The sequence below is a fragment of the Zootoca vivipara genome, chromosome 12 (assembly GCF_965207765.1).
Source record: "Zootoca vivipara chromosome 12, rZooViv2.hap1.1, whole genome shotgun sequence".
NCBI classification, from domain to species: Eukaryota; Metazoa; Chordata; class Lepidosauria; order Squamata; family Lacertidae; genus Zootoca; species Zootoca vivipara.
Genome location: NC_142595.1, coordinates 44,479,971 through 44,492,709, shown reverse-complemented (window position 1 = coordinate 44,492,709; position 12,739 = coordinate 44,479,971). Strand labels below are relative to the sequence as shown.

General features: G+C 46.4%; 1 protein-coding gene across 3 annotated transcripts in view; it reads right to left on the bottom strand.

The window, feature by feature from the left end:
* The window catches only part of RPGRIP1 (RPGR interacting protein 1), a 34,784-nt gene extending 23,764 nt beyond the window's left edge, over positions 1-11,020 (bottom strand). The window contains exons 1-6 of one of the 3 annotated variants that reach the window (XM_088655181.1): positions 10,909-11,020; positions 9,114-9,227; positions 6,634-6,693; positions 5,152-5,290; positions 4,145-4,452; positions 1,884-1,983 (exon numbers count right to left, since the gene is read on the bottom strand). In XM_088655181.1, coding sequence (XP_088511307.1) covers positions 1,884-1,983; positions 4,145-4,452; positions 5,152-5,290; positions 6,634-6,693; positions 9,114-9,227; positions 10,909-10,918 — 731 coding nt within the window. In that variant the 5' untranslated portion in view covers positions 10,919-11,020. Of the gene's footprint in view, positions 1-1,883; positions 1,984-4,144; positions 4,453-5,151; positions 5,291-6,633; positions 6,694-9,113; positions 9,228-9,340; positions 9,557-10,908 lie in introns of those variants that run through there. The other 2 variants (XM_088655182.1, XM_088655184.1) reach the window with 2 other exon arrangements.
* Positions 11,021-12,739: the final 1,719 nt, after the last annotated feature.

Here is a 12,739-nt window from a genome sequence, read left to right as displayed (position 1 = left end):
CTGACATTTATACATATATACAGTGGCATACAGTGGCATACAGTGGTGCCTTGGTTCTCAAACGCCCTGGTTCCCAAACACCAAAAAGTGTTACAGTTTTCAAACGTTTATCAGAAGTCGAATGTCCTATGCGGCTGTCGGCTATTGTTTTCTGTGCGCCTGCACCAATCAGAAGTTTGGTTTTTGAACATTTCAGAAGTCAAATGGACTTCTGGAATGGATTAAGTTCGAGAACCCAGGTGCCCCTGTATTTGGCGCTTTAGGTTTTGCTATTTATTTTCCTTTTTTGTTTTTGCAATTGTTTTTATTGATTTTCATATTATATATTTACACATTCTTACAATATTAGTAACCTAAAACTCTCAGGGTTGCCACTTCCCTCTACCCCTCTTCTGGTTTTCTTGTTTCCACATTGATTTATATCAGCATACTGTTCATATCTATACATAGTTCTTTCTATAATCAACAATGACTATCATCAGAACAAGTAAGAAAAAATAATAATTTTAATTTTAATCATCTACAATACTGTCTTATTTATTTTGTAGTACAGTACATTGATTATTGCTTTCATTTCATGGATCAATGGTCTCGTTAGAGAGTATAATTCATGTTAAAATGCTGCTTTAGGGGTTGTTTTTTAAAACTCTGGAACAGATCCGTTTTGCATTACTTTCTATGGAACGTTTTGGTTTTGGAACGGACTTCTGGAACGGATTAAGTTCGAGAACCAAGGTACCACTGTATATGAAAACAAAATTAAAAAAAATAACTCTAAATATAAGAACATTTTAAAACAACAACAGATACGTAAAATCAATTCAGATCCACAACAGATCCCAACTGGGATAGAAGATTTTAAGAGGCTTATTGAAAGAGGAATGTTTTTCTTTTTCTTTCTTTCTTTGGCAAAAAGGAAAGAGGGAGGAATGTCTTTACCTCGCATTGAAAAGCTAACAGGGAAGGTGCTTGCCTGTTATGCAATGAGAGAGAGTTTATGAAGCGTAGGCAAAGCAGATTCTCTGCCACTGAGCCTTGGCTTCTTCTCCCCACAGAGCAAGGTGAGCCAGTCATATAGGGACGGTCATAAAAGTCTGCGAACCAATGAGAATCACAGTGGCCACGATGGTATCTGACTCCCAGTAAGTTAGCAAAAATGTATAAGGCAGGTACAAATATCTGTTGGAAACGTAAAGGAAAGGAAGGCACCTTTTATCATATGTGGTGGTCTTGTAAGGTAATAAAAGCATTCTGGGAAATGATTATATAATGAGATTTAAAAAAATGTTTAAATTAGCTTTTGTAAAAACAACAACAACCAGAGGCTTTTTTTATTAGGAATTATAGGTGCCGATATTCCAAAGGAGCAGAAAAGACTTTTTAATGTATGCAACGACAGTTGCCTAGATGCTATTAGCCCAGAGATGGAAATAAGATAAAGTCCCTATGAGAGAGGAATGGCAAATCAATTTGTTGGGCTATGCCGAAATGGCAAAGCTCACCAGAAAGCTTAGGAACCAAGAAGACCAGAACTTTAACAAAGAATGGGGGAAATTCATCATTTACCTTGGAGACCACTGCAAGCAGATGAAAACATTAGCAGGATTGCAATAACACTTGTAATGTAGCAAGTACTATGGAGACAATGGAGTTATATAAAACACAGATTATCAGAAAAGATGTGTGTGGGGGGGGTGAGGTTTAATAATGGGAACCATGGAGGGGAGATGGGAAGTCCAGAGATTCGGAGTAATCTGTAAATGTGGATGTGTATGACTGTATTGTTATAATTTTATACTTGTAAAACCAAATTAAAATTATTTCGAAAGAAAAAAATCACAGTGGCCAAACGGTTGAGGGAGGGATGGGCAGGCAAGACTCACAGTCTCTCCGTCTCAACTCGAGATCCCTCCAGAGTGTGATCGCCATAGCGGGCAGGAGCTGTGTGGGTTGGTCTGGCCGCTGGCCCTTGAACCCGCATTCCTGCTGGGCCAAAAATATTAATAATTACGAGCAAGGCATTGTGCACCCCGGCCCATGCCCTGTTGGGTTGCACATTCTATAGAGCAGTGGTCCTCAACCTTGGGCCTCCAGATGTTTTTGGCCTACAACTCCCATGATCCCTAGCTAGCAGGACCAGTGGTCAGGGATGATGGGAATTGTAGTCTCAAAACATCTGGAGGCCCAAGGTTGAGGACCACTGCTATAGAGAGCAACAAAACCAGCAGGGTGCACGAAAAGCCAGCACAATTTGCTTCAATGAAGTCTACTGTCATGGGTCAAAGGAATGCACATACGAAAGATAGCTAACTCTCTATTGTTAAAACCGGACACTTACAGTTGCTTCTATGGCTCCAAATAACTATGCACACCACTCTAGCATCTAGGCAACTATCCCCAGGTCTGTTCTGTGCTCTGTGGAACAGTTGCAGCAACAGGGGCTCACTCCCTCTCCCCCAGTTTATGGGCTGCACGCACACAGCTGGAGACTGTGGCCGTGTGGAAGCTGCCTCTGCTCTTCTCTCTTCAGTTCCCTCCTGGTTCTGGGAGACATTGGTACAGGAGAGGGTGGGGAACCACCTAGCCCTCCACTTGCTTGACCTGCCTCTTCCTCCTCTTCTTCTGATCCATTCTGCACCCCACCTCCAGCTCTGAAACTTCCCCTGCCTCCCACTCTTGTCTCTTGGCTGGTACAGTTTCCCACAATTCACTGTGCCCCCCTCTCCTGAGTCCAGGGCCGGCCCTAAGGCAAGGCTGGGTGGCGCAATGCGCCAGGGTGCCGGGCCGGCAGGGGGGCGCCGCGCTGCAGCGCCCATCAGACAGCCATGCTGGGAAATGGGATGGGGGGCGCCGGAGGAATCTTCGCACCGCAGCGCCAGGGCGCCAGATATGCTTAAGACGGCCCTGCCTGAGTCCCCCCATCCCCACTGCACCCCAGTCAACAGCCTGCTAGTTGCTGACACATTGTTGCTTCTTCCACCCTTCTGGGAAATGAAATTGTAAGCTAGGTATTGAGGAATTTGTTAGACCTGGGATTCTTGGCCTAATTTGAGTTGCAAGAGATATTGGGGTTGTTGAAGTCTCCCATGACTACGATAGCTCTCCGTTTTGAATGTTTGCTCATCTACTATAGGAAGGCATCATCCAAGTCTTCAGTCTGGCTTAGAGGTCCTTAGCAGATATCCTTCTCCTCCAAATTTAACCACATATTCTCGATCTGCCTTCCATGCTCTGGGTCAGGCATCCCCAAACTGCGGCCCTCCAGATGTTTTGGCCTACAACTCCCATGATCCCTAGCTAACAGGACCAGTGGTCAGGGATGATGGGAATTGTAGTCCAAAACATCTGGAGGGCCGAAGTTTGGGGATGCCTGCTCTGGGTCCACAAGTGTACACATCCTTTACATATAATGCTGCTCCTCCTCCCTTTCTGTTTCGTCTATTCCTTTTGAATAGGTTATACTCCTCAATTCCTACATTCCAGTCATGAGTATCATGCCACTAAGTTTCTTTTATTATTATTATTTTTAAATTATTTTATGTATGATTTTCAATTTTATACATTTCGATCATTTTATAATCATTTTAACATTTCAAAACTTGACTTCTTTCCCCCTCTTTCTGCAGTTCCTTAAATTTATTTTTTAATATTTTCTGCATATCCAAATTAACTTAATTTGCTCATTTATTCATCTACTTTCAATATATACTCTTATAAAACTGCAGGTTATTACAACAATCCTGCCAATGTTCTTATCTGTTTACAATTTATTTGTAAATATTCAATGAACCATTTCCATTCTTTTATAAAACATTTGTTATCTTGATTTCTTATTTTTCCAGTAAGTTTTGCCATTTCTGCGTATTCCATAAGTTTTTGTATACATTCTTCTTTTGTTGGGACTTCTTCATCATCCCACTAAGTTTCAGTAACACCTGCCAGATCATATTTGCTATCCTGTACTAAAAGCTTTAATTCATCTTATTTCTTTCCCATACTCTGTACATTAGTGCAACTGCTGCACACCCGTCAGCATCCTGCCAGTCCCTGACACTCATTATGCATCCTTTTGCATTGCAAAATCACTGCTCACCCCAGAACCTCCCTGCTGATGAACACAATACCCCACACAAGCCCCTTTTACCTTTGCGTAGTTTCTCAGGCACTCGTCCAGCGGCTGTGTGTGCCCGCCGAAGTCCTGTGTCTACCCTGGGAGAGACATGGCCATAAGGGCCATGTCGACTCAAACTCTGCAGCTGGAGCTGCTGCTTATAGAAGAGCAGGCGGTTCTGTAGACCCTCGTTTCGTCTCTCCAGTTCCCGAACCCTCTCCCGAGTCCCTTCCAGGTCCTCCTCCAGGTCCAGGTTTCTTCCAGAGCTTCGGATCCAGCTCCCGGGTCTCCCGTCAACTTGCATTCGCTCGTGGCTGAGCCTTGATAGTTTGGTGCCCATCCTGATGGAGCAAAGGGAGGGAAAGACCCAGTTTTGGCATTCTCAAGAAATAAAACCTCCTCTGTAATTGGTGTTCGTAGGACCATGTTTGAGATTCAAGTTCTGGGCACCACCATTTAACAAGGCCAAATCATGTTGGAAAAGATTCAGAGAGGGATCATAGAAAGAAAGATAGAAGGAACCAGATATACGCAGACTTGAGAAAATATGGCTGATGTGAGAGGGTGTGTTGATGGTGCAATCTGTACAGGTATATGTGTTTTCTGTTTTTGCAGACTTATGTGGCAGCTAGTTTAAATTCTCATTAGACTGAAGCCCCTTCCTGCTGTGGTGTTGTTGTTTTTAAATTTGCAGTGTTGCAATGCTTGCATTCTGCCATTAGAGGCCACCCTGGTGCTCTTGGCTTCAGCATGCACACAGAGAACACAATTAGCAGGACAGCGACACCTGGTGGCAGAATGTAGCATTAGTCTTCACTGAGCAGAGGCATTCACGGAACAAAGGAAAGCATTAATTGATCTTAATTAAAGCAATACTTCCAGTTCTATTGACCGAACTGGAATTTCTGCAACATATTAGATTTAAAACACCTATTAACTGAACAATCAGCCAGTTGATTGTGAGTAATGGACAACACACAGTAATATACGGTACTCTGATAACGGACAACAATTAAATTAATATCTGCCACTCCCGATACCTTTTGATCCTGTCCTCTTGCTTCCGGGCAAACTCTTTGAGCAGCAGATTTTCATCATGAAGTCGCAAGAACCCGTCCTCTAACTCTGTGCGGTTCACTCTGTTTATCTGGCGTCGAGTCCTTGCCAGTGAACCTGATGCTGGGGAGCAGCAAGAGAATTGGGAAGAACATCATCAGCTATGTGGTCTGGAAACAAAGGAAGAAGTTTCCAACCATACAGAAATCTTGTAGATTTCGTGATTTCATCATTCATGACAGCCTGCAGGCCTTTGGAGGTGAATCTACAAATGTTAACAAGGGCTGGGAGGGTAGAACTGTGTATTGGGTGGAGGTCAAACATGGCTGAAAGCTGATGGTTTTTAATACATTTGCAAAAAATAAGTTTCACCCTCTAGTCGTACTATGCCAGGTACTCCATCCTGCAGAGTCCAGGGCTCCAGGCAGTCACCTGGGCTGCCTGCTCCTAAAACTGGCTCTGGTGAGAGTGACTGGCCTAAGGCCACAGTGAGTTTCATAGCTGTGGGAGGATTTGAACTTAGGTCTCCCCAGTCCTAGCCCAATACTCTAACTCAGGCATCCCCAGACTTCGGCCCTCCAGATGTTTTGGACTACAATTCCCATCTTCCCCGACCACTGGTCCTGTTAGCTAGGGATCATGGGAGTTGTAGGCCAAAACATCTGGAGGGCCATAGTTTGGGGATGCCTGCTCTAACTACATAATGCTATTTCTCTTCATAATGGGAATTATTATGTATAAGGATACAAGGTTCTCGTTGGCCAACATGTTCTCCTCAATAGTACTCTAAGCCAGGCACCCCCAAACTCGGCCCTCCAGATGTTTTGGGACTACGATTCCCATCATCCCTGACCACTGGTCCTGTTATGTAGGGATGATGGGAGTTGTAGTCCCAAAACATCTGGAGGGCCGAGTTTGGGGGTGCCTGCTCTAAGTGATAAAGAGCTGAAGTAGGGTATCGTCACCTCAGTTTCCCCTTTTCCTTTTCCAACACACTCAACATCCTGTGCTAGGCTGACTATGCTCAATTCTCATTGGACAGTTGGGGGAGGGTTAATATAGGGTTGCCATATGTCCGGAATATCCCAAACATACCCTGAGTGCTGCTATAGGAAGCAGTATCCGGGCGGAATTTCAGCAAAATGTCAGGGAAAATCTGGGCATATGGCAACCCATGTTGCCAGAGTAGTTTTGGGCGATTTTTTAAAAAAAAATAGTTCAAAAACTTGCAAAAAAAAGCTTAAAGGACTTCTCACTTTTTGAGATATGACAGCCCTAGTTAATATGTCCTTCTAGAAACCTCAAAGTTCCCCAGTCGGGCAGACACTTCCATCTTGTTTCTCAGTAGTCCTGTTTCATCTCAATTTTTCTTGGCACGCACCATTTGGGTTTGCTATTAGAAGGAGTGGTTATGTGGAAAGTTTGATACGACGCATAAAGACAGTGAATTTCATGATCTCGCCTACCTTTCATCCATGTTTTCAACCCTTGGGATTTGGCAGGGAGGACAGCAGAAGATGACACATCTAGAGGAAAGGGGGTTTGGAGATGGAGAGTAGAGTTATCAATAGATAAAGCCATTCTTGCATAAAGAACACAGGTTTATGCATGGAGAGGGGGAGACTGGGGAAAGAAGAATTGCGCAGACAAAAACCACTGCATAACAACATAGTATTAAGAGTCTGGGGCAGGTAGGATATATGCGTGGGCCTCCTCCGAATTCCTGGATCCAGCAAGTGTTGAAATCTAAGCAAGGATTCTTGTAGGTGAGGTAATGACCTACATAGGGGTTGCTAAGATAACAAAGGAAGCGACTCTGTGCTAGATGACAAATGGGTGGGAGCCTCTCTCCCTCAACTTGCTGATAGTTAGAAAAACAAAGGGGTTTTGAGTTACGTGAGCTAGAAGGTGGAAGCAAGAGAACCATGCCTGATTTCTGCTGGAATCCAAGGCTTCTGGGGCGATGGGAAAAGCAACACCTTTTTGGGGGGTGCTGATGCTGTGATTCTGTACAGCATAGATTCAGGTTGCACATACGCGTAAATAAACCACATATTCTAAAGACATCACAGGGTCCGCTGTGCCTCATATTCTCAGGGTGAGCGACACAAACCCTGGGTGAGCGACTGGAACCCCTGGAATATCGCACAGCTTGGAGATGGGGGTGGCAGGCACAGTGTCATAATGTGGGTTGTGAGCAGCCAGGGCAAGGAAAGTATTGCGCTGCCACTGCCACAGTAGACTCCCCACCCCACCCCCGCTATACTTCTTGGCATGCCACAAAAGGAAACGGGCTTGTCTTTATTTAAAGGTAAAGGTAAAGGGACCCCTGACCATTAGGTCCAGTCGTGACCGACTCTGGGGTTGCGACGCTCATCTCACGTTATTGGCCGAGGGAGCCGGCGTACAGCTTCCAGGTCATGTGGCCAGCATGACTAAGCCGCTTCTGGCAAACCAGAGCAGCACACGGAAACGCTGTTTACCTTCCCACTGTAGCAGTACCTATTTATCTACTTGCACTTTGACGTGCTTTTGAACTGCTAGGTTGGCAGGAGCTGGGACAGAACAATGGGAACTCACCCCGTTGTGGGGATTCGAACCACCAACCTTCTGATTGGCAAGCCCTAGGCTCTGTGGTTAACCCACAGTGCCACCCGCATCCCTGTCTTTATTTACCAACCCTCTTTTTGCATAAGGGTAACCTGCAGGGGATGCGGGTGGCGCTGTGGGTTAAACCACTGAGCCTAGGGCTTGCCGATCAGAAGGTCAGTGGTTCGAATCCCCGCGACGGGGTGAGTTCCCATTGTCCGGTCCCAGCTCCTGCCAACCTAGCAATTCGAAAGCACGAAGTGGAAGTAGATAAAAAGGTATCGCTCCAGCAGGAAGGTAAACGGCGTTTCTGTGCGCTGCTCTGGTTCGCCAGAAGCGGCTTAGTCATGCTGGCCTGGAAGCTGTACACCGGCTCCCTCGGCCAGTAAAGCGAGATGAGTGCCACAACCCCAGAGTCGTCCACAATGGGACCTAATGGTCAGGGGTTCCTTTACCTTTATCTTTACCCTATAGGGCCATACCCTCTTGGCCTGTCCAGCTACAAGGGAGTTTCTGAGCCCTACTTTCAAAGAACCTTCCTTCCAATTCTAGAAACATAGGAACATAGGAAGCTGCCTTGTGCTGAACCAAACAATGGCACCATTTATCTACATTGACCAGCAACTGCTCTTCAGGGTTCCAGACTGCAGTCTCTCCTGGCCCTACCTAAAGATGCCAGGGATTGACTCTGGAACCTTCTGCATGCAAAGCAGATGCTCTCCCACTGAGCTATAGCCCTGAATTCATCACTATGCACCTACACGTTCATGCTCTGCTTGCACACAGCTCAAAGGTCTCGAAGGGAGCTTGCATCAAGTTTTGGAAAGGCAGAACTGTATGTGAAACTGAGAGAATTTCAACCAGAGTTTCACATTGCACCACACTCTTTGCAAATATTATCTGCGCAGCAAAGGACACCTAACTCAATGCTTCAATTTCCGGTATTGCACTGTAGAAATGTTAGAATGTAGTATTTAAGGAATTGAAGTTTCCTTGAGCAGGGGAAGCAAGGAAGAAAAGTTGCTAGTCCTTTGGGCCACAAAGATAAACTGTCAAAATATGATAAAACTGAATGAGAAATACCAGAGGGGGCAGATCAGGAAGTTCCTGGGTCAAGAAATGGTGGAATTTCAGTATTCTGCACAGTTTACCCCTCTGCATGACCCAAAATGATCAAATCAATGAAGATTTACATAATTTATTCTAGTTGCAGAATTAAACTTTTCTTGACACGGAATCTGAATTCCATGCGCAGCTCTGGACATCACTGTTGTTTATTAAAGTTTCAGAGCCAGTAACACAACTATAGTAGCAAACACCCTAAAAAAACCCCACTCCTCCCCACCAAAATTTTGACCTTGTATAGCCGCTATCACGGAGGGCTTCTGGCTGGTGTCTCGGACTGGCAGATCGCCTGTTGTTTCGTCCAACACAAGCAGCGACATGCCTGGGAAGGAGGCCTGGAACAAAGCTGAAATAACAAAGATGGGACTTAGGAAGAGAGCTTTGGAAGGAACACGGTGGCTTTATTAGGCACACCCTAGTCTCCAAGTGGTGAAAGGTTTCAAGAACCCCAGCACGTACCTTGGGATTCTAGGGTTGTGAGATCAAGCCCCACTTTGGGCAAAAGATTCCTGCATTGCAGAAGGATGGACTAAATCAGTGTTTTTCAACCAGTGTGGCGTGGCACCCTGGGGTGCCTTGAACGATGGTCAGGGGTGCCGCAGGAAACACTGACCTCTGTCTCTCTTTCCTTCCTTCCCTTCTCTGATGCCCTCTCATGACTCTGCCTCCCAAAGGTTTGCACAGTTGTTTGTTACAGCAGCCCTGGCTACAAGCTTTGCAGGCAAATGGTGCCTCGCTCTGGGGCTGACCAGGGGGTGCTGGTTGCCAGGAGCTGAGGTGGCCTCAGAGTGAGTAAGCAAGCAGGCAAGCAAGCAAGGAAGCGGACGAGGGAGCCCAGCCAGCCAGTCTGCCAGCCCTTGCTGTTGGGAAAGGAGAATAGTGAGAGGCGGGCAAGTGGGTACTGCGCTGGCCTTTCTTCATCCTGGCTCCTCTTAATCCTGGAGAGAAGTGACTAGTGGGAAGTTTTTTTTTTCTGTATGCCACAGCAGCAGCAAGGATTGTATTAGCAAGGAATTGGAAATCCGAAGATCTACCTACCGTGGGCGATTGGCAGATGAAACTGATAGAATACATGGAACTGTCTGAACTGGGAGAATCCGAGATCGGGGAGAGGAGACGGTGGATGAAGATTGGAAGAAATTCAAGATTTATTTAGAAAAGAAATATAAGATTAAAAATGGACAATAAGGGAAGTGGAAGTACAAAGAGGCTGAAGAAGCAAATAGATATAGGAGGAAATAAGATTAAATGTAAAATTATTATGGGACCTTAAAATAACCTGGGACCTTACGAATGCAAAGCGGATGCTCTGCCACTGAGCTATGCAGCCTTCCCTAAGGCTAAGCACTTTAAATTTTCGATAGAATATACTTTGCTTATAGTGGAAAGGTAAGCTAGATATTTCCTTTTAATAAAGAAATGCATACTCATTTTAGTGGAAAACACAGCCCCGTATTGACAAAGAGATAGAGTTGAACGGGGCAACCCTTGATGGGAGAGAGGGAGAGAGAGAGGTTTTCTGGGCCTGAGGTTGCTCCCAGACCTAGAGAACACCAGTGATTTACAGAGCCTTCACTCTGAATTTGCTTGCCAAAGGAAGTGAGGCAACATCGTCTCAAGCAGCCGTTTCTCCCATGCTTTCATTTCCCCCATCCGTCGCAAAAAAAAAGGTCAATATTTTCCTTTTCTTTTGGAAGGCAGGTTTGCTGCACTAGAATTCCCAATCAACTTTAATTGCACAGCCCAAATTGGCTAGTGTGTGGCTGAATCCTTCCCCAAAACGGTGATCTTTGAAGCATCCTTTGAGACTTTGTTGAAGATCAAGGCCTCTCTCGCCTCCGGATGCTTTTGAAGCTGCCTCTGCAGCCGCTCGCTTGCAGAGGAAATAACTGCACTCTGTTTCTTGATCTGCTCTCTTCCATCTCCCCCCTCCCTGCCCTGCCACCACGGCCTGGAGAAGCACTTGATCTCGCCACCCACACAGTCCTGCAAGAGCAACTGCGGATTTTCTCCCCCCTCCCACTGACCTCTTGCCATCTGTCAGAAAGAGCTCGGTCCAAGCTGTTTTGTTTTCAGTTCCTGTCTTTACAGGCACGCCACACTGGCGTTTTATTGCCGGTGTCTTCTGCAACAGGTTCTTGACGGAACAATTGTGCACCAGTGGTTTGATTTATTCTGATTTTTTTTAGTTGTTCTGTTCCACTTCCTCGAGGCTACCACACTGCTGCTGTCTGGAGGAGCTGTAAAAGTGCATGGTTGAACTGTGGAACTCGCTCCTGCAGGAAACAGCAACAGCCTTCTACTTGGATGGCTTTAGAAGAGGATTCGGCAAATTCATGGAGCCCAAGGCTGTCTGATACCAAGTCAGACCAACAGTCCATTACTCAGGTTTCAGGGAAGGATCTCTCTCAAAACCTACCTGGATATGCCAGGGATAAAACCTGGATTTCTTCTGCATGCTCTCCCACTGATCTAGGACCCTTTCCCTATAAGAAGAAGCTGTAAGCTAGAACTACAACTCCCAGAATAGTGAATGAATGAATGAATCTTTACTGCTAAAAGCTTTAAGCCATCACAATTGGTCACAATGCGTCGGATACAAATAATTGATTTTAAACTGAACAACAGCAGCAAAGCAAACATACAAGAATGCATAGATCACTGTTGCATAAGTTAAGCACTCCACGTCTCACACTCCCCCTTATGATACTTGTCTTGGTGCCTAGCTCCCAACTTACTCGCAGCCAAGGCAAATTTTGCAACCCGTGCAGTCATAAATGCATTATTGCCAGCCAGTAAAATAGAGATTTGCTCAAGAGGAGTTCGGTTGGAAAGAGAGCAAAGGATGGAATCGAGGAATTTTTGTCTATAAAGGGCATCATAACAAATAGTGTTGAATGTCCTCCACGTCTCCCAACTCACAGATGCTTCCCACAATAGTTTTGCAATAATAGAATCGTAGAGTTGGAAGGGACCCCAGGGGTCATCCAGTCCAGCCCCTTGCAATGCAGGAATCTCAATGAAAGCATCCAGGACATGATGGTCACAGGGGTGTAGAAAGGGGGGGTGGCCCAGCATGGGTATCATCCCTGAGGGGGGTGACAAAATCCCCCCTGGGCGGATCGCTGTGCCGATCGCCCCCTGGACGCTGATCGCAATGCCAATCACACTTAGGGGTACCTCGTGCCCCGCCCTGTCCCTCCCTAAGGGCGCCATGTGCCCAGTCCTATCTCTATGGGTGCCCCGTGCCTATGGGTGGTTCGCCCCGCCCCTGGGTGCGCCGCCCCAGGTGCCCAAGAGGCTTCCTCCGCCATTGGATGGTCATTCAACCTCTGCTTAAAATCCGCCAGGGAAAGGGAGTTCACCTCCTACCAAGGAAGTCTGTTCCACTGTCAAACAGCTCTTACCGACATAAAGTTCTGACGTTGAGTTGTAAATTCATTTCTTGTAACTTGAAGCCATTGGTTCGAGTCCTACCTACCAGAGCCAGCCCTACAGCCAGGCTGGGTGGCGCAGGGCGCCAGGGCACCCACCCGCCGCAGAGCTGCAGCCCCAGCAGCCACGCTGTGCGCTGTGCCCGCCCGCCCACGCAGCTCCGCCCACCCGCCGCGCTGGGAAACGGGGCGGGGGCGCCGGAGGGGTCCGTCACACCACGGCGCCAAATATACTTAAGACGACCCTGCTACCTACCAGAGCAGGAGAAAACAAGCTTGCTCCTTCTTCCACGTGACAGCCTTTATGATATTGGAAGATGGCTATCATATCTCCTCTCAGTCTCCTCTTCTCCAGGCTAAACATACCCAACTCCCTCAACCGCTCATCATAAGGCTTGGTTTCCAGACCCTTGATCATCTTGGT